This window comes from Bombyx mori, chromosome 19 (assembly GCF_030269925.1).
Source record: "Bombyx mori chromosome 19, ASM3026992v2".
NCBI lineage: Eukaryota > Metazoa > Arthropoda > Insecta > Lepidoptera > Bombycidae > Bombyx > Bombyx mori.
This window is the reverse complement of record NC_085125.1, coordinates 8,545,400-8,568,155: the sequence shown is the minus strand read 5'-3', so window position 1 is coordinate 8,568,155 and position 22,756 is coordinate 8,545,400. Positions and strand designations below refer to the sequence as shown.

At 39.0% G+C, this 22,756-nt stretch overlaps 1 protein-coding gene and 1 long non-coding RNA gene across 2 annotated transcripts in view; one reads left to right on the top strand and one right to left on the bottom strand.

Annotated features, from left to right (window-relative positions):
• The window catches only part of NGR-A3 (neuropeptide receptor A3), a 79,838-nt gene that overhangs the window by 14,128 nt on the left and 42,954 nt on the right, over positions 1-22,756 (top strand). The window contains 2 exon segments of the mRNA NM_001134266.1: positions 10,453-10,611; positions 18,636-18,772. Coding sequence (NP_001127738.1) covers positions 10,453-10,611; positions 18,636-18,772 — 296 coding nt within the window.
• On the bottom strand, positions 16,627-17,662 carry LOC134200685 (uncharacterized). Its single transcript, XR_009975700.1, has 2 exons — positions 17,468-17,662; positions 16,627-16,756 (listed from the first exon to the last, which is right to left on the bottom strand). It is a non-coding gene; the product is annotated as an uncharacterized LOC134200685 (long non-coding RNA).

Genomic DNA, 22,756 nt, shown 5'->3' with positions numbered 1-22,756 from the left:
ACAACAAAAAACGGCTTCATAAAACAAAATCAAATCAATTTAGTCGAAGTGTTTTTTTGCCTAAAGGAAAAGTACCTTTTTAAAACCGCTTAACAAACGGGAATAGAAAATAAATGCAAAGAGACGGTGTATTCGCCGAAGGATCAGTGTGCTTAGTGCGAGTTTTTTAACGTTCTCGATAGCGTAAAAGTTAACTTAAATTTGTATGGAGCTGGAACGTTTGCCTACGTTTGCCACTAGGGGTGTTGTTCCAACTGCATACAGATTTGAGTTAACTTTTACGCTATCGAGAACGTTAAAAAACTCGCACTAAGCACACTGGACACGAGTAGCAATTTCACGTTTAATGCACTCACTGCTTGAACATTCGCAGGCAACTTTTGATTCCGAGCGAATGCTCACTGCGAGGACAAATCAATCCATGAAATTGTAAATATATATAAAACTAGTGATCCCCTCCGGCTCCGCTCGGATCTTTAACAAAAATTACACCGGCCGACAAATGAAAATTTTTTGAAAGTTGTTTGTATTTGAGCCACAAATATCACCAATTTATACTATTTTAAACACAAAAACACCTACATCTTTGCCCTATCACATCAGATTTTTTTAAAAGAAGGAAAAAGCATTTTTTTTCATAATTTAAAGAAAAAATCAATAATCATATTACAAAAAACATATATTTGAACATTTACAAAGAAAACATTGAGTCTAAACAATGCTACAGGACTATTTAGAGTGACATCTTTTACGTTTCGCGACAAAATTACGTCTGGGTGTAGTTTTTTTGTGAGTATCTTCAGTAATATCACGTGTCAGTGACCAGCAGTAATCAGCCATCATATTCACATTCCATCGACCTTGGTACCTTGTCTCCATAGTTTTTATGTCCTGATGAAATCTTTCTCCCTGCTCTTCACTGTAATCACCAAGATTATCAGGAAAAAAGTCCACATGTGGATCTAGAAAGTGGAGTTTTATGCTCATATTACACCCAAATTTTTGATACTTATCCAATTAGTTTGCAACCTTATTTTTATAGTCGGGATGTTTATTATTTCCTAGAAAATTGTTGACAACATCTTTGAACGCCAGCCAAGCATCTGATTCAGTGTTATTCAATGTGGCATCAAATTTTTCATCAGCCATCAAAGATCTGATTTGCGGTCCATCGAACACTCCTTCTTTAATTTTTGCATCAGATAATCTTGGAATTTTTTTACACAGGTATTCAAAACTAGCATTGTTTTTATCCAATGCTTTAACGAACTGTTTCATCATACCGAGTTTGATATGAAGCGGAGGTAGTAAAATTTTTTCAGGACTAATAAATTTTTTTCGTATAACGTTTTTTGTTCCTACTTTGAGATTTTTACGAGGGTTCCATTGTTTTTGTACGTAGTGCTTGTCTCGTGCTCTACTGTCCCACTTGCACAAGAAGCATGGAAATTTTGTATATCCTGACTGCTGGCCTAATATCATGGTTATAATTTTTAGATCTCCACAAAGCTGCCAACCGTGTTTTTCATATCCAATTTTATCTAACAATGTTTCTAAATTTTCATAAGTCTCTTTCAAATAAACAGAATGAGCGACTGGAACAGAAGCATACTGATTAGTGTTGCGTAAAAGAACACCTTTTAGACTCCGATTCGAAGAATCTATAAGAAGTCTCCAATCTCCAGAATTATATTTTGCTCCTAACTTTTCAATAAGATCCTGATGATCCTAATAAAAACCTGATGTGATACGATAAAATGAGGTATAATTTCGTGATCAGCACTACCAAATTAGTGGAAAAAAATAATCAGAACTTAAACAAGGAAAATTATGTCGGCCGGTGTTATTATACAAATATTAAAAAATATATACATATAAATTAAAAAAACACTTATTGCGGCATAACTATAATTAGCTAGAAATATACTGACGCGACACTTTTTGTAAATAACTAAACAGGTCATAAGTATTGTTACACAGTAAAAACTTTTCTTTTAGAATGGTGGCCACAAAAAAGTTTATTGAATTCGAATTTCGAAATGTTCATGAATATAAAAATGTATACTTTTAGAATTTTACTCATTTTTAAATATGGAGTGGACGCTTAAAGAAGACCGTGTTGCAGTTATTGCGTTGCATCGTTGCGGTTACGCGCCATTCAAATTTTTAACGTACTGAAAAATTTGAATATAACCAAAAGATTCGTTTATCGTACCATCAAACGATACAATGAAGACTCTAGTGTAGATGACAGGTCAAGAAGTGGTCGCCCTCGGTCTGTTAGGACTCCAGCAGTGATAAAAGCTGTGAAGGCGCGAATTCAAAGAAATCCCAAACGTAAGCAGAAACTGTTGGCCCTTCAGATGGGGTTAAGCAGAACCACGGTGAAAAGGGTGTTAAATGAAGACTTAGGGCTTCGGGCATATCGAAGAAAAACAGGACATCGTTTGATTGCTCGTCTAATGGACCGGAGACTGAAGAGATGCCGCGCTTTGTTGAAGCGGTACGCGGGAAAAAAATATCGGGAAATTCTTTTTTCGGATGAAAAAATTTTTTACCGTAGAAGAGAGCTACAACAAACAAAATGATAAGGTGTACGCACACAGTAGTGAAGAAGCGAGCAACCGTATTCCGCGTGTCCAACGAGGTCATTTTCCATCCTCGCTCATGGTATGGTTGGGAGTTTTTTATTGGGGCTTAACAGAGGTACATTTTTGTGAGAAAGGTGTAAAAACGAATGCAGTTGTGTATCAAAATACAGTCCTGACGAACCTTGTGGAACCTGTTTCTCATACCATGTTCAATAACAGGCACTGGGTATTCCAACAAGATTCGGCGCCAGCTCATAGACAGAGCGAAGAGCACACAAGACTGGCTGGCGGCGCGTGAAATCGACTTTATCCGGCACGAAGACTGGCCCTCCTCCAGTCCAGATTTGAATCCGTTAGATTACAAGATGTGGCAACACTTGGAGAAAAGGCGTGCTCAAAGCCTCATCCCAATTTGGAGTCACTCAAGACATCCTTGATTAAGGCAGCCGCCGATATTGACATGGACCTCGTTCGTGCTGCGATAGACGACTGGCCGCGCAGATTGAAGGCCTGTATTCAAAATCACGGAGGTCATTTTGAATAAACTTTAGTGTCATAAGAATCTATGCTTTGTTAAGTTCATTTTGGTATATGAATGGTTACATAATGAATAAACTTGTTTCAATTATTTTACATTAAACATGTGACAGAATATATGACCTGACTAGGTAATAATGTATTCTATAAAATCGTAGTACATTATTTTATTCTATCATCAATAATTTTCGCAGGGCACGCCATGTAAAGAATATTTTAGATAATTTTTCTACACCTTGGGTTACATTATTGGAGTTTTAGTAACGATCCCAATTTTTTTGCAAAAAAGATTATAGCCTATGTCACTCGGGAATAGTGTAGCTTCCAAATAGTGAAAGAATTTTTCAAATCGGTTCAGTAGTTTCGAATCCTATTCAATATAAACAAACAAACAAATCTTTCCTCTTTATAATATTAGTATAGACAACAAGAAGATAACGTAATAACTACCGCGTCTTTAATCGTTTAGCTCGTTCGTTTATCGAAAAACAAATTAAAAAAGGCGCCATCCAAAACGATCAAATAATACTTGGAATTTGATATCATTTTTATGGAAACTAGAGTAAATATTAATTAGCTGATGTTATATTAATGACTTGTCTGGTTCTATCTTGACAGTAAATCATAAATCAAGGTGATGCGCTGTTGAACATTCAGATAACGCAATGTCTACTGTGGGCGAATTAAAAATACATTACTCTATTTAATCAATAACGCAGCTTAGAAGAAGTCCGGCAAAAATCTAAATCGCGGTAACAACATTTTCAAGATAAGTTAGCTTAATATCAGTTCTAAAAAACAGTCGGTCTACCGATAAGACAGGCTTGATCGAAAATCTTCTTTTTCTCTTCTCCTATTAGTAATTGATGTACCTACTATTTATTACCAAGAAGACCTCAGTAAAACAAACAACGACCTTCAAATTACTTGCTCTTATATACACGTACCTATATATGTACAGAACCAGACATTATATCTCGCATTTCGATAGAGGCACCCGTCACGCGCGGACGTGCTCATCGACCACTCGATCGCCCGGCCTTTGTTCGCCCGGCTTTTGTTAGCCCGGCCATTGTTCGCGCGGCCTGTGTTCGTGGTACATCTGCCGACTAAGTGCTCTTCCTGGAAGTTTTTATTTGTTTTGTTTCCTTTTGTTATTTCTGTGTTCGTGGTACATCTGCCGACAAACTGTCTTCCTGGAAGTGTTTAATTGTTTTGTTTCTTTTTGTTATTTCCGTTTTGTTGTGATTTTTCTTTGTCCTGCAGTAATCGTGCCGCATCGCCACCTGTGTTCAATAGAACCGCTCAGGTCCGAGAAGTTGGGGCCTCGCCGCAAGGCGAGTGTTTTCTAAGACCCAGGGTAGCCCCACCTGGGCACGTAGACATCATGGACGCTGTAATTGCGGAATGTCTCCGGCTTCGCTACCCAAAGCTCACTTCCGAGTTTCAGGCCTTCAAGGCCGATCACACTGCGAGCCCTCTCGTGGACTCCACCGAGCTCGCTGCTCCTGCGTCGCCTGTACCTGCGTGCAAAGCTTCTGCATCGAGCACCGCAGCCTCCGTCGTGCCTGCCGTTCCCGCGTCGCCTATACTGGCGAGTAAAACTGCTGCGTCGTCCGCCGTGGTCACCGTTCCAGCAGCGCGATCATCCGCGGCCTCCGTCGCGCCGTCCAAAACACCTACTCGTAGGTCACCTGCGCCCGCCTCCTCGTCCTCCGACTCTGACTCGGAGATGGAGGTCGACCTCGCTCCCGCCTCATCGACGGATGGATTCACCCTGGTGCAAAAGGGTAAGAAGCGTGCCGCGGAGTCTCGAGCTCCCGCGGCCGCTAAAATTAGCAAAGCCGCGAACGCGTCGCGCCCCCGCCCTCAGACTCCCGTTGCGCCTCCAGCCCGTGCCACTCCGTCGCCGCGTCCGGTGGCACAAAATAAAGCCCAGACCCCTCCCCCGGTAATCCTTCAAGAGAAGGCAGCTTGGGAACGAGTTTCCCTGGCCCTTAAGGCCAAAAATATCAATTTTACGAATGCCCGTAACCTCGCGAACGGCATTCAAATTAAGGTTCGAACATCTGACGACCATAGGGCCCTCTCTTCTTACCTCCGTAAGGAGCGTATAAGTTTCCACACATATACGCTCCAGGAGGAGCGCGAACTCCGTGCCGTTATACGTGGCATCCCTAAAGAGTTGGATGCCGAGCTCGTCAAGGCCGACCTTCTCGAACAAGGCCTACCGGTTAACTCCGTACACCGCATGCACACAGGCCGCGGAAGGGAGCCATATAATATGGTTCTCGTCGCCCTCCAGCCTACCCCCGAGGGTAAGCAAATATTCAACATCCGAACGGTCTGTAGCCTTTCCGGAATCGCAGTCGAAACCCCACACAAGAAAGGCACACCTAGCCAGTGCCATAACTGCCAATTATACGGGCATTCTTCCCGTAACTGTCACGCGCGCCCCCGATGCGTCAAGTGCTTAGGCGATCACGCCACGGCCCTATGCACTCGCGATCAAAAAACCGCGACAGAACCGCCTAGCTGCGTCCTGTGTCGAACACAGGGTCACCCCGCAAATTACCGCGGATGCCCCCGAGCCCCGAAAATAAATCGCCGCGTCGCCCGCCAAAACCGCCTCCGAGCTTCCGGCCCAGACATCAAAGCCTCGGCACCCTCTGTGTCGCAGGCTAAGCCAGCGTTCGTTCCGGCGCCGGTGCCCAGTGTCTCGGCCTGGGCGAAACCGCTGCCGTACATGAACACGGCTACAACTCCCTCCTCCGCGATTCGTCCCGCCCCCGCGACTCGTCCCTCTCCCGCGACTTGCCCTCCGACCGCGTCCGACAATCTCGCTTTAGCGATCGACTTCTTTCAGTCGATCAACTTTGAGCGCGTTAACGCTTTGGGCGACGCCATTCGCTCTGCCTCCACTGCACAACACTTTATCGCCGTTGTGCAAGAATACGCCGACGTATACGCGTCATTAAATACGTACGTCCTCCCCTCACTCCGCCGGTAATCAATGGCGTATATAAGTAGAATAAAGCCCCTATCCGTAACGATAGGATTTTTTAACGCTTACGGTCTCGCAAATCAGCGTGATCAGGTTTCTGACTTTTTGCGTGACCATCAAATTGATATCTTTTTAGTGCAGGAGACCCTACTTAAGCCCGCGCGCCGTGACCCTAAAATCGCGAACTATAACATGGTCAGGAACGACAGGCTCTCTGCTCGTGGTGGTGGTACCGTCATTTACTATAGAAGAGCCCTGCATTGCGTCCCACTCGATCCTCCCGCGCTCGCTAATATCGAAGCATCAGTGTGCCGAATCTCACTGACGGGACACTCGCCGATCGTTATCGCGTCCGTTTATCTTCCACCGGATAAGATCGTTCTAAGCAGTGATATCGAGGCGCTGCTCGGCATGGGGAGCTCTGTCATTCTGGCGGGCGACCTAAATTGTTGAACACATTAGGTGGAACTCACACACCACAACCCCGAATGGCAGGCGGCTTGACGCGTTAGTCGATAATCTCGCCTTCGATATCGTCGCTCCGCTAATCCCGACTCACTACCCGCTAAATATCGCGCATCGCCCGGATATACTCGACATAGCGTTATTAAAAAACGTAACTCTGCGCTTACACTCGATCGAAGTAGTTTCAGAGTTAGATTCAGACCACCGTCCCGTCGTTATGAAGCTCGGTCGCGCTCCCGATTCCGTTCCCGTCACGAGGACTGTGGTGGATTGGCACACGCTGGGCATCAGCCTGGCTGAATCTGATCCACCATCGCTACCGTTTAGCCCGGACTCTACCCCGTCTTCTCAGGATACCGCTGAAGCCATAGACATCTTAACGTCACACATCACCTCGACATTAGATAGGTCATCGAAACAAGTTGTAGCGGAGGACTTCCTTCACCGCTTCAAATTGTCCGACGATATTAGGGAACTCCTTAGAGCTAAGAACGCCTCGATACGCGCCTACGACAGGTATCCTACCGCGGAAAATCGTATTCGAATGCGTGCCCTACAACGCGACGTAAAGTCTCGCATCGCCGAAGTCCGAGATGCCAGATGGTCTGATTTCTTAGAAGGACTCGCGCCCTCCCAAAGGTCTTACTACCGCTTAGCTCGTACTCTCAAATCGGATACGGTAGTAACTATGCCCCCCCTCGTAGGCCCCTCAGGCCGACTCACGGCGTTCGATGATGACGAAAAAGCAGAGCTGCTGGCCGATACATTGCAAACCCAGTGCACGCCCAGCACTCAATCCGTGGACCCTGTGCATGTAGAATTAGTAGACAGTGAGGTAGAACGCAGAGCCTCCTTGCCACCCTCTGATGTGTTACCACCCGTCACCCCGATGGAAGTTAAAGACTTGATCAAAGACCTACGTCCTCGCAAGGCTCCCGGTTCCGACGGTATATCCAACCGCGTTATTAAACTTCTACCCGTCCAACTCATCGTGATGTTGGCATCTATTTTCAATGCCGCTATGGCGAACTGTATCTTTCCCGCGGTGTGGAAAGAAGCGGACGTTATCGGCATACATAAACCCGGTAAACCAAAAAATCATCCGACGAGCTACCGCCCGATTAGCCTCCTCATGTCTCTAGGCAAACTGTATGAGCGTCTGCTCTATAAACGCCTCAGAGACTTCGTCTCATCCAAGGGCATTCTCATCGATGAACAATTCGGATTCCGTACAAATCACTCATGCGTTCAACAGGTGCACCGCCTCACGGAGCACATTCTTGTGGGGCTTAATCGATCAAAACCGTTATACACGGGAGCTCTCTTCTTCGACGTCGCAAAAGCGTTCGACAAAGTCTGGCACAACGGTTTGATTTTCAAACTATTCAACATGGGTGTGCCGGATAGTCTCGTGCTCATCATACGGGACTTCTTGTCGAACCGCTCTTTTCGATATCGAGTCGAGGGAACCCGCTCCTCCCCACGACCTCTCACAGCTGGAGTCCCGCAAGGCTCTGTCCTCTCACCCCTCCTATTTAGCTTATTCGTTAACGATATACCCCGGTCGCCGCCGACCCATTTAGCTTTATTCGCCGACGACACGACTGTTTACTATTCCAGTAGAAACAAGTCCCTAATCGCGAAGAAGCTTCAGAGCGCAGCCCTAGCCCTAGGACAGTGGTTCCGAAAATGGCGCATAGACATCAACCCAGCGAAAAGTACTGCGGTGCTCTTTCAGAGGGGAAGCTCCACACGGATTTCCTCCCGTATTAGGAGGAGGAATCTCACACCCCCGATTACTCTCTTTAGTCAATCCATACCCTGGGCCAGGAAGGTCAAGTACCTGGGCGTTACCCTGGATGCATCGATGACATTCCGCCCGCATATAAAATCAGTCCGTGACCGTGCCGCGTTTATTCTCGGTAGACTCTACCCCATGATTTGTAAGCGGAGTAAAATGTCCCTTCGGAACAAGGTGACACTTTACAAAACTTGCATAAGGCCCGTCATGACTTACGCGAGTGTGGTGTTCGCTCACGCGGCCCGCACGCACATAGACACCCTTCAATCTCTACAATCCCGCTTTTGCAGGTTAGCCGTCGGAGCTCCGTGGTTCGTGAGGAACGTTGACCTACACGACGACCTGGGCCTCGAATCTATACAGAAATACATGAAGTCAGCGTCGGAACGGTACTTCGATAAGGCTATGCGTCATGATAATCGCCTTATCGTAGCCGCCGCTGACTACTCCCCGAATCCTGATCATGCAGGAGCCAGTCACCGTCGACGCCCTAGACACGTCCTTACGGATCCATCAGATCCAATAACCTTTGCATTAGATGCCTTCAGCTCTAATACTAGGGGCAGGCTTAGGGACCCCGGTAACCGTACTCGTCGAACTCGACAAAGAGGTCGACGTGCAACCTAACCCATGCATCAGCCCGCTGATTTTCTCGCCGGATCTTCTCAGCGGGTCGCGATTCCGATCCGGTAGTACATTCATTCGCGAAACAATTGCTCTTGAGTTGTTAGGTCTCCTTCGGAGGCGCTCGGGCAGTTGTTAGCAAATCCCACCCCTCTTGGCTGAGCCTTTGCTCGCCCACCTGTCCTGGTGAAACTGGAAAGGCCTCCGGGCCACCAGTAACCCTTCAATCATAAAAAAAAAAAAAAAAAACATTATATCTATTCTATACTAATATATAAATCTACAGGGGTTTTTACGGATGTTCCGTTATAACTACTGAACCGTGCATCCGATTGACTTGAAACTTGGTATCCATATAGAAAATACATGTACTTAATGGATAAGCTAATATTTATATGAGTGTTAGACTGCCTTCACCCGTTTGGGGAGCATTAATGAGATGAGAATCTTTGTGGGGGTGAGAAATAATAATGTTAATTTTAAATGCCCAGCGAAGCGGACGGGTACAGCTAGTATTATATAAAAGCCAACTTTTCTATAAGGAAAGTACTACGAGCTGTTCAAAAAATTAGGTTAACTGAGCTGTGATGAGTACCGACAATACGTTATATATGTAATCTATTCCCTTGATCGATTTTGTATATCGATAATTGGCGTGTAACTGCTATGAGTTCCAGTATCGAATAACAGCGATTAAGGGACGCTCCACTCATTATAATCGTTTTTTGATGAACGAAATCATGTTTTTTTTTTTTAAACGGCTTCGTATGCGTAGAGTTTTTATCCTTTAATTTTTATTATTACTTACCCAGCAAGTTATCATGATTCTTGAAATTTATCATTAATAAAGATCCGAGTACTTTCTAAATTAATAAACTATAAAAATAATATGAAATACCTAGTCTTTTAATCTTATTATTAAAAACCATTAAGAACTTTACAAAGAAACAATTTCATTAGTATAAAATTTATTGCACGAAGTGCTCTTTGAAGTTGCGTACCGCAAACGTTTGCCATTTCTAATTAAAATTTGATTCAATGCGTCTTGTATAAATTCAATCTTAATACATTTTAGCTTCTGTTTTTTTTTTGGGATGGCACGTCTTTGTATTGACCTTTGAAACGGCGGTGCATGATTCCTTGGCGGCAGAAATAGGCCGGATTCTTGCACCTACTCTTGCGAGGTCATAACAGAGTCATTTAAGCATTGTCATTATGATCTAAAAATACATTATTAGATTCTTGAAAATTAAAATTTATTAGCCAATAATCGAAAAACAAACCACCTTTATTCAATTCACCAACGCTTTTTTCAATTTTTTCAAAGAGCACTAATACTCCTACATGTATATAAGGTTCAGTATATAATGTGTACAGATAAAACAAGACATACATAAACATATAAGGTAACAGATGTTTCTTTTCACAAGGTATGCTTCTTCGGGAGCTTAGCCAACACATTAAATGTGGCAGTCCTGACGAGAAGGGATCTGGCTGCGGCACCTATCAACCGTCTTCTGAAGTGGCTAGCTGTAGCCGATGTCTTCGTCATGCTGGAGTATGTGCCGTTCGCCATATATAGATATTTGGTGAGTCTGCGATTTACTTTTTTATCAAATGAAAAATGGAATGGTTTTTTTTTAATTGGTCTTTGCCTATATCCAATTAAGTTCAAGGTGGACTTTTTGGCCGGAACGCAAGGTGTCAAGTTGTGCGATTTGTTTTATTTTGTCTATTTAGTGTTTCTTCAGGCTTAAATGTGTAATAACGGTGGTTTATTAACTGTTTAATATCTGTGAAAGTGCACAAATGTGGGAAAATGAAACAAAGTCGTTGGATGTAACTTCTCGGGATCCTTCAAAAAGTCCACTGAAAAAATCTCAGTAAACGACCATAATTTTACTGAGATAATATTTCATCCCATATCATCTCATCTCATTTCATTTAATTTCATCCCAGTTGATTAATACCTCAAATTCTTCATTTCATTTCACTCCATATTATCTTTCTTTATATATAAAAATGAATTGCTGTTCATTAGTCTCGCTAAAACTAGAGAACGGCTGGACCGATTTGGCTAATTTTGGTCTAGAATTATTTGTGAAAGTCCAGAGAAGGTTTAAAAGGTAAATAAATATGAAAATACTCGGGATTTTAAACAAAAATAACATTTTTTTCCCTTTGATGTGTCTGTCCTCCGTCGGACGGATTCCTTTTGTTTATTTTAAGTTTATTTTATACTAGCGACCCGCCCTCGCTTAGCTTCGGAAACATTAAAACACACATGAAACCAAAAAAATAAAATTTTTTTTTTTTTTTTAAAAGTAACATATGTTCATCAGGGACAATGTCGGCTTCTAATGGAAAAAGAATTTTTCAAATCGGTCCAGTAGTTTCGGAGCCTATTCGAAACAAACAAACAAACAAATCTTTCCTCTTTATAATATTAGTATAGAGTATAGATATAGACAAAAGTTTATTCTCGACTGAGGCACTACGAAGTCTGCCGAGTTAGCTAGTTTTTCGTAAAAATATCCCATATCATTTCATTTCATTCCATGCCATGCCATGTTTCACATTAAATTAATCAGCTTCATTTCATTTCATAATATCATATTGCATAAAAAAAGATAAGGCTGTATGGTGTGATACCTTTGCCTTTCCATTTGGAAAAATAAAACTACTACTACTACTTAAGTTCAAAGTTCTTTGTGTCATAAATGTCAACTCCCAACAGCTCACTTGAGACCAACCAAGTTCCAACCAATACGTGTGTTTCGTTCGCCATAATTGCAGAAAAACGTGACAGGATTGCACTAGTCTGTGTAACTGAAATGAAAGTTTCTTTGTGTGTTTGTCCTCGAAGTATTTCTTAGTCATTTACTCCTGGAACTGCAGAGAAAGTTTCTGTCACGGTACATACGGGTGGCGTTAGCGTAGTTTGGATCATCGGAGTCTACGGAGGGACTTCGGTTGTCTGTGTAGTTGGTAATGGTACCAACTACATACGGATGTTGCGCGGGGATTACTTTGTGGACTTCTTGGTTTATAATCGCACCGCCCGCCACTGGAGCAGAATTCATCCATATAAACTAGAAGTATTGCACTCATCTATGGGTGTGGTGCTTTTTCAGATATATAATCTTTAAACGACGTCTATGCATTGTCCATATCTGTAATTTTTGGGGTATATGCACAACGGTGACCATTCACCATCAGGAGGGTCATATCCTCTTATGTCTACGAAGACAATCAAATATATAAATTACAAATGAGTTTAATGGGTTTTATGGACGAACTCACGGCCTACCTGGTATTAAGTGATTATCAGAGCTCATAGACATCAATAACCTAAATGCCGCCACTCACCTTCAAACATAAGTTCTAACTCTCAATTTTTACAAGACAACGGCTGCCCCACTTTTCGAACTGAAACGCATTATAGCTCCACAGCATAAAAAGGCAAGGTGATAATGCCTACCCGTGCGGGATCACAAGATACTAAGCCCTACCAGCAGTAATAAATATAAGTTTTCAATTTGAAATTAATTATATATAAAAATGAATTGCTGTTCGTTAGTCTCGCTTAAACTCGAGAACGGCTGGACTGATTTGGCTAATTTTGGTTTTGAATTATTTGTGGAAGTCCAGAGAAGGTTTAAAAGATAGATAAATATGAAAATGCTCGGAATTAAATAATAATAACAATTTTGTTTTTCCTTTGATGTGTCCCCCGTCGGACGGAATTCTTTTGTTGGTTTAAGTTTATTTTATACAAAAGATTAGGTATTTTATTTATCGATTGAGGCAGTACGAAATCTGCTGGGTTAGCTAGTGTTTAAATATCTTTAGTTTAATTATAAGTAATTCTTCAGAACAGTAAGTCACAATAATAATTCGTGTCGTAATGAGCTTCAGTGCAAAACTATTTCCTTCTAATTAATTATTTCTCATCTTCATTACACTAATATCATAAGATCGGGCTCTCCATCAATAAGAATCGTTAACATTAACAAAGATGAGCTGTAAGTGAACGATTCCGTTTGGAATAAAAGACTGATTATATCATTACGAACTAGCATTTATTTCATGACCGATTAACAACAGACTATGATATCGACTATACGTTTTGATTTCATACATACTGCAAACTCCCATTCACTTAGGTCATCGGAGAATTTAATGTTGAAGTTTCCGGCTCACGGGACGTCAAATTATGACCATTCCTTTGCGGTTTAGGCAGTCCGTTTATGGAATGCACTACCCTTAAGCATCAAACAATCGTCCTCGCCGGAAATTTTCAAGTTCAGATTAAAATCGCACTACCTTGCACAATAATATGGCTCCTACGATATAACTGTATAAGTTCTACCCGCAAAAATATTATTTGCGTAATTACTGGTGGTAGGACCTCTTGTGAGTCCGCACGGGTAGAGACCACCGCCCCGCCTATTTCTGCCGTGAAGCAGTAATGCGTTTCGGTTTGAAGGGTGGGGCAGTCGTTGTACTATAGAACTTAGAACTCATATCTCAATATATTTCAATTGATTTCTACACCGCGTGTAATTCGTTTCCAAATGATTCTTGTTCACCTAATGGTTGTCTGAAAAAGATTGCTCTTAGCGATAAGACCGCCAATTGTATTTTTTTTTGTATTTAATGTTTCGCATTGTTTTTTTTTTGGCGAACAATGAAGAATACTCTCTCTCTCTCAAGGTGGGTTCCGGTATTTACGTTGTAGATGTCTATGGGCTGCGGTAACAACTTAACACCAGGTGTGCCATGAGCTCGTCCACTGATCAAAACAATAAAATAACAATAATAAAACATGAGATTTAAGTCTCAATTCTATGGTACGACGGTTGCCTCACCTGTTAAATCGGAACGCTTTACAGAAATCTGCAGAGGGTGATAAATCACAAGACACTCTACTACTACTAGTAATTATATTTTTGCGGGTTCGATTTTTATTACACGATGTAATTCCTTTATCTTTCAATAATAATAAAAGAAAAACAAATAAAAGCAGTAGGATTAAAAGAACTAAAAACTTTGGAATAATTATGAATGAAATTTGAAAATAGTTGAAAAACAAAATGCAAATCGATTTGATGATCTAATATTTAAATACAAGGAAGTCGGAAACGCAGCCGCTTTGCAAAGATATTATGCTTAATAGCCAACTCGATTTTATCGACTTTTTGGCTTGTACTATCTTGTTTATTTTATATGCGTATGGGAGTAACTGCTCAATCGATCATCGTGAAATTTGCATACGCAGTATCTTTCCTAAATCCTGTTCTGTAGTAGGAGGTGCCTCTTGTCCGGAAAAAGTACTGTTCCCGAGGGACATATATATTAATTATGTTTTTACATTAAAACGACCGAAATTCCGCGTAAAAGCTATTTTAGTACAATTATTTTACGTCACGTTAAACCTTGAAGATCACTGATGAACATTCAAAAGGCTTTCATGCTAAAATCACGTTTAAACAAATATTATTTTTCAAATAAATTGTTGGTTAAGTCTTCGGCAATAAGCTGATGTCACTTATAATTTGAGCATATTTGCTCAACGAAAATAGGGCACTTGTTTTGGGCTTACATCATCGAAGAATGTATAAGTAATGTAATTTATGTGGGTTGTTCATCCATTACCCGAATTCATAATGTAAAATATGAAGAAAAAAAAGATGATTCGATGCTACCGTAGCTACTGAATTATTACTTTTTTAATATGTGCTTTCATGGCTCGTAATCTGTGCTTTAGTCTTCAAAAAACGCAATAGACGTGTTTATTACTTGAAAAAATGATATAATTTAGTTTAATACGTATTTTTATTATTATTTTTTGCGTAGAGCTCAAGTGATGATGGCTACGTTGAACGATAAGTGGGGCCAATGGACAGCAACGTTAATGCTTGGAACCCACTTGGAAACATTAAGCCTAAGTGTTTGCAATTGCATTTGAAAGCATTCTTTCCTTAGACATTAATACTTTGCGATAGAAATAGTAAAGATCAAGACGTTCTAAGCAATCTTCAAAACAGGGCTTAGAGGGAGATTTGATAACAAAATAAAGTCAAAAAGCTAGTTTCATAAATAAAAGTGATGTACGACTATTCGATTATGTATTTTTTGTTTCGTTATTGTAATTAGGATCCTAAAATAAGATTATATTTCTTATATATAAAATTTTCGTGTTACAATGTTAGTTACCATACTCCTCTGAAACGGTTTGACCGATTTTTATGAAATTTCTCTGTGTCTGAGAATCGGCTACTATCTCTTTTTCATACCCCTAGGTAATAAGAGCTGTCCACCCTAGCATTTATTTTTTTATTTTTTGGACAATTTTTTTGTTTGTTATATTGAGGCATTATGTGGTTGAATGAGGTTTTGTTATTTTTATATTCCCTCTTTCACTCTTTTACCACATTCTTATATACTTACAATAAGTTAGTTTTTTTTTCTACACTAGAAACTCCCTAGCAATCTTATATATAGCAATACAACTTTTGCCGGGTCAGCTAGTTTAATATATAATAATATCGAATGTTGCACGCCAGAAGTAATTAACAAATAAATACAGTGCTTAAATTTCTATCGAGACTTTATTTGTGCGTTTAAAACAGAAACAAAAAGAGAAAATGTTCACCTACCTATAGACATAACAGCAGTATCTAATCGCTTTAGTGGACCTGGAATCGATCTAACAGTTGATAGTGAAATCGGTCTAACAGGCGATAGCGATAAATCAACAAGTCCCAGTAAGCCACTACTAATTGGTTTCTGTGGAATTGAGGATCTTAAAAATTTACTGAGCTCTTTGTGACTGGGGTGGGAAAATATTAAATTACAGTTAGTTAGTTAGACAAACTAATAGCCTGTCAGGCCAGAACTTTCACAGAAAATATAGCAGATTTTACAGGATTGTCAAAAATGTTCATCTATTTACACCTCTACATGTAAAGAGGGAATCGAGGCAACAGAAAACATAGTTACAGGAGAGATAATAAACTTGAGATAGGACCATCGATATATTACCACTAGATAACGCATCACATACAAAAACCAAACACAAATATGGCATCGACTAACTGATCTGACTTCACCATCAAGTGGAGAAAAACGATGTATAATATAATAATTGTAACCTAAACTATGCCTTTTCCCCAAGTGATAAAGTGCAGTTTAGATTATTTTAACATTCACTTACGACCTTACGCCATGAATGACAGAAAAAGATAGTTTTTTACAATACCTTTTATTACAAATTTAACCTTATCTCTCTAAAAATAAAGCAAAAATTTACACGCATAGCATTTTATTTACGCCCTTTTAAACTTACAATATTAAGATTTTACTGCTCCGAACAGAGTATTACGGAGTCGCACTTTATACTTTTTTTGTAAGAATATTTTGAGTTTTTTTTATTTTATTATGTTTTTTAATTCATATTCATTCAATTTTTTCAATTCAATTCCTTATGATTAACAACAAATATTGTATAACTATAGATAATTATACCTGAGTTAGCTATATTGTACCTTGCACATCGGTGGGGAAAATGGATAAGAGCTTTTTAAATCACAACAATATAATCTCCATCAAATTGTTTTATTTATTAAATACATGTCAGATTCGGTAAAATGGTCTGCACAAACCACACTGGAGCAATTAGGTTTGAAATAATTGTCGCTTCTTTTTTCTTTTATTACTCTGTTATTAAATCTGTAAAAATGTAAAAACAAATTCCAGTTTACAGATTTCACTTCGCCGTCCGTTGTACAGACGTCTGTTGCATTCGTATCTGATCTAGCGATACACGGGGTGTTCGAATACCAGGCGGGTACCAATTTTTTTAATGAAATACGTACTTAAAAAATGTTCACAATTGACTTCCACGGTGAACGAATAACATCGTGTAATAAAAATCAAACCCGCAAAATAATTTGCGTAATTACTAGTTGTAGGACCTCTTGTGAGTCCGCACGAGTAGGTACCACCACCCCACCTCTTTCTGCCGTGAAGCAGTAATGCGTTTCGGTTTAAAGGGTGGGGCAGCCGTTGTAACTATACTTGAGACCTTAGAAGTTATATCTCAAGGTGGGTGGCGCAAATGCGCAAATGGCAGCGTAAATACGCTGTAGATGTCTATGGGCTCCAGTATAACCACTTAACTCCAGGTGGACTGTGAGCTCGTCCACCCATCTAAGCAATAAAAAATAATAAAAAAATAATAAATTATGTGACTCCACTACACTTGTTCTGAAATAGCCCTATTTCATCCTTGTTTTGCATGTAACCGTTATTATGTGTGCGAAAGAAATAACTGCGAAGCAAAATAATAGGATTTAATTTCTTGAAGTACTAATTTGGTAAGAATAACTGATTTATTTCAAATATTTATCACTATCTGTTAATAAAAATTATAAAACTTACCAAAAATACTAAATTTCATGTTGTTTTCTCTTTATAAGCGTGTTTTTTACATCTTTTTACAGCGCATTTTAGGATCGTTCCACTCGACGGTCGGCGTGACACTGACGGCAAAACAGTGCTTAATATGAATCTAAGCACTGTTTTGTTTGGTTACTTTTGACGCCTTTACGCGGGATCTAGTGGTAATATATCGATGGATAGGACCGTGAAAATCCACATCAATATTTATAAATGTTTCACTAATGTTGCTTTACGTCCCTACTACGAGTAAAAGATCATAAAAAAACTAAAATATATTTTTCACAAATCAGTTAGCATATAGAAATGACAGATTTTTATTTCTGATAGATATTCCTTTACTTGTATAAAATAATATTTTTTTTTTATCTAAATTTTAATGTATAGTTAAATATTTTACAAAATCATTATAAATTACGTATAACAGGTGTAATCTGTTAATATACTCATGCCTAACAAAGGATTAAATTTTACTCGTTTTAGTTACTATTACCGAGTAAGAATTAATCCTTTGCTATATTGTTTTAGTTATTATTTTATGATGTGATTTTCCTTAAGTTTTTGTAAAACGATTGAATAATACATAATCAAAACTAGCATTAGAATAACGATTATCACATCTTTCAAACTAGTATGCATTTCTTGCTTTGTGACAGAAGGGGACGCATCTTTTAAGAACCGCCTCTGATGGACAATGCAGCAGTAAAAAATATTTTTGCTGAGTAGAAACTTTGACGGTCAAGGCTATAAAAATTTAACAATTTTTCGATACTTTACTAATGGTCAAATTCCCCGAATCCTGATCACGCAGGAGCCAGTTACCGTCGAAGCCCTAGAAAGGTCCTTACGGATCCATCGGATCCAATAACCTTTGCATTAGACGCCTTTAGCTCTAACACTAGAAGCAGGCTTAGGGACCCCCGATAAGCGTACAACTTAACCCATGAATCAGCTCGCTGAGTTTCTCGACGGATCTTCTCAGCGGGTCGTGATTCCGATCCGGTAGTAGATTCATTCTGGAAACTAAAAAAGGCCTCCAGGCCACCAGTAATCGTTCAATCATAAAAAAATAAAAAAATAATGGTCTAATTCATTAACTTATTTAACTTTTATATGGTGATTAGTGCTCAAGTTTTTTTTTCTTTCACAGATACTACCCGGTCAAAGAGAGATGCCATACAAATGGGCAGCCTATCTTCTATTCCACATGCATTTTACTCAGATTTTCCACACGGCTTCAATATGTCTCACGCTTTCCTTAGCCGTTTGGAGATACGTGGCTATCAAGTAAGTTCATATTGTTAATTTGCATATTGTTAACTTCGCTTTAATCAGATTAAATATAGTAAGAAATGAAGAAATAATAATGAATAGAAGTCAGAATATAGTAATATGCAATGTGTCCGTGCAACAATGTCGGAGACTTAAGGAGGGTAAAATATGGGGATTTTTATCGACAAATGACTGTCCCAATTTTCGCTTGGCCCCTCCATACTAGAATGGCAGCAATTTTGTTTTTTTTTTACTTCGGAGCACAGGCGCTTGCACTGATTTAATCATTGCTATCGATGTAGACGTCTTAGAAGATAAAAGAGGTGTCATTTGAAAGCTAACAATGTATTATAGACAATTTATTTATGATACATTTTATTCAATATCTTTTTCACAATATAACAAAAAAGTAATTATAAAATAAAAAATATAATTTTATTTGCATTTTTCTTCGTTCTTTCATGAAAACTAACCCTCGAGTTATTGTTAAAATAAAGGATATTTTCATTAAAATAAATACTTTTTTTCTTATTTTGTGAAAAAGATATTGAATAAAATGTATCATAAATTGATTGTCTACATTGTTAGCTTTAAATTACACCTCTTTCGTCTTCCTAAGACGTCTACTTCGATAGCAATGATTAAATCAGTGCGGGCGCCTGAACTGCGAAGTAAATAAAAACAAAATGGCTGCCATTCTAGTATGGAGGGGCCAAGAGAAAATTAGAATAGTGATTTGTCGATAAAATTTCCCATATTTTACCTCCCTTAAGTCTCCGACACTGGTGCACGGACACGTTGTATAATATAGTCAGAAATGAATTACAATACAAAAAATACAGTATTATTATGTTATGAATTTAGAAATAGCACACACATTACTATTTATCATTTTAATGTTTATATACATAGTTTATACTAGTTAAACTTATCTTCTGTCACTTGTCAGTTCATGATTGAATAAAATAATGTACTGTAATGAATTTATTTCGACATAACAGTAGGAAGAATAGTGCAAGTAAATAAGCAAAGGATATGGCCAAAATGCCTCACTCGAGCTGTACAAACAATAAGTGTTGTAAATAATTTATTGAAATAACACAAAGAAATTTGGTTAACTTATACTATAATTGTGTTATTACAGTTTTTTGAAGAGATTTCTTAATTCTTGGTCTAAAACGTATTCAAGTTTATTGTAATCATAAGAAATACAATAAAAACACAACCATATTTAAAAGAAAAATTAGATTCATATAATAACTATTTCTAGGGACTATTTAGTCTTTAGTATTAGTAACGCATTATTAATTTATCAATGGCCAATAAGGATTCTCTGGCCAATTCTCTGGTAACTGGAAAGGTCGAGGGCAAGCGACCAAGAGGCAGGAATCCGACCCGTTGGACGGACCAGATTCGTGCAGCCCTGGATACCACAGTGCACGATGCTCTGCACTCAGCTGCAGATAGGAACAGATGGCGGTGCACTATAAAAAACAAACTGTTTCAAGGCCATGATCACGACCCTCAGTAATGAGGAAACCGACGCAAGGAGGAGGCCAAATAGCGAAATTAGATGTGGAACGATTCTGTCTTAATTTGTGTGAACTGCAGCCTCAACTTAATGTTAGAACTAAACTTTAATTATTTCACCATTAGCAACGATGTTATTTTAGTTTCCCGGCGGATGGGGATTTAATCTAATTCACCGCTAAGTTCACATTTCATTCAAACTTAATTAGAAGTTTCTAAATGTTGAACGATGTTATGTGAATTTCGTGTATCTGTGAAATTTATTTCATAAGCAGAGTTGAAAGTGCAGGTAGTAAATTATATGAAGCGTAGCAATTTAAATTTGAAGTTACTTAATTAGTACCGAAAGGTATTATATAAAACAATGTTGGTATGTACTTACGAATTTTTTTTTGTTGCTTAGATGAGTGGACGAGCTCACAGCCCACCTGATGTTAAGTGGTTACTGGAGCCCATAGACATCTACAACGTAAATGCGCCACCCACCTTGAGATATAAGTTCTAAGGTCTCAAGTATAGTTACAACGGCTGCCCCACCCTTCAAACCGAAACGCTGCTTCACGGCAAAAATAGGCAGGGTGGTGGTACCTACCCGTGCGGACTCACAAGAGGTCCTACCACCAGTAAAAAAATATAGCAAATTCGACGTTTAATTAGCTAAGTTGAATACATTTGCAACACTGCTAGAGATTTTTGGAACTAAGCATGACAGAAAAATGATTAGCTAGTAAAATTGAAAGTGATTTACGACTGATTTAACAAACGACAGATTGTAGCATGCTTAATGAGACTACCCGGCTGGGGCCCATTAGCTACCCGTTAATTTGCCGCCAAGCTGTCAAAGAAAAGCCTCTGTCATTTACAGTAAACAGATCCCAGTGTGAAATTAATTTCTCATTTTGTACAAAAGTGTGTGAAATTTACAACAACTGCCATCAAAAGCATAATTTTTATAAATTCATTATAGTACTAGCTGACCCGGCAGACTTAAAAAAGTCGTCGTGGCCTAAAGGATAAGACGTCCGGTGCATTCGTGTTGAGCGATGCATCTGTGTTCGAATCCCAGGCGGGTACCAATTTTTCTAATGAATTACGTACTCAACAAATGTTAACGATTGACTTCCACGGTGAAGGAATAACATCGTGTAATAAAAGTCAAACCCGCAAAATTATAATTTGCGTAATCACTGGTGGTAGGACCTCTTGTGAGTCCGCGCGGGTAGGTACCACCGCCCTGCCTATTTCTGCCGTAAAGCAGTAATGCGTTGCGGCTTGAAGGGTGGGGTAGCCGTTGTAACTATACTGAGATCTTAGAACTTATATCTTAAAGTGGGTGGCATATTTACGTTGTAGATCTCCATGGGCTCCAGTAACCACTTAACATCAGGTGGGCTGTGAGCTCGTCCACCCGTCTAAGCAATAAAAAAATATGTAGATACGAAATATAGCAAATTCGACGTTTAATTAGCAAAGTTGAATACATTTGTAACGCTGCTAGAGATTTTTGGAACTAAGCATGACAGAAAAATGATTAGTTAGTAAAATGGAAAGTTATTTACGACTGATTTAACAAACGACAGATTGTAGCATGCTTAATGAGACTACCCGGCTGGGGCCCATTTGCTACTCGTTAATTTGCCGCCAAGCTGTCAAAGAAAAAGTCTCTGTCATTTACAGTAAACAGATCCCGGTGTGAAATAAATTTCTCATTTTGTAGAAAAGTGTGTGAAATTTACAACAAATGCCATCAAACACATATATTTTTTTAATTCATTATAGTATAAACAACTACAAAAAATTTAAGAAACATGTCACAGTAGATCAAACAGAAATTAATTGTCTTGGAAGGAAGCCAATTATTTGAATTATATCGAATATCGTGAATTTTTTTCGGCGTACCTCAAAGTCTGATTTAAATGAATTTACATATTTAAGTACTTTTTAAATAATTTAAAGCAGACGCTTACGTTTCTTCAGAAGCTTCTGAACTTTGTTCTGTTTACGAAAGATGCATTTATGCAGTAGTATATTGAATGGATAAACTTTCTTTCAAATACATATTTATATTAAATACATAATGTACTATATAATGCAAAATAAATAAAATTAATATATATAATAATAAATAAATGAGTATTATGAATGTCGCAAAATGTTTAAATGTTTCGGAAGTCAATTAAAATATAATCCAGCTTCATGTTATCAGAAGTACAACGTGAGATCTATACTCTTTGCCAAAATCGCTATCATAAGCGCGCGCAGGATTTTTGTAATTTTCTTGGGGACTAAACACTGCCACAATAATTTTGAGTTCAATTTTATTTAAACAAATCTTATTCAAAAACTAACGGATATGATAAAAAAAAAACAAAAAAAAAAAACATATAACAATTCTAAATGATCGGTCTGATAATCCCGTCAATAACAAAGTTTCTTACTTTCGATTCTCTTTTAATCGCTCAACGTATG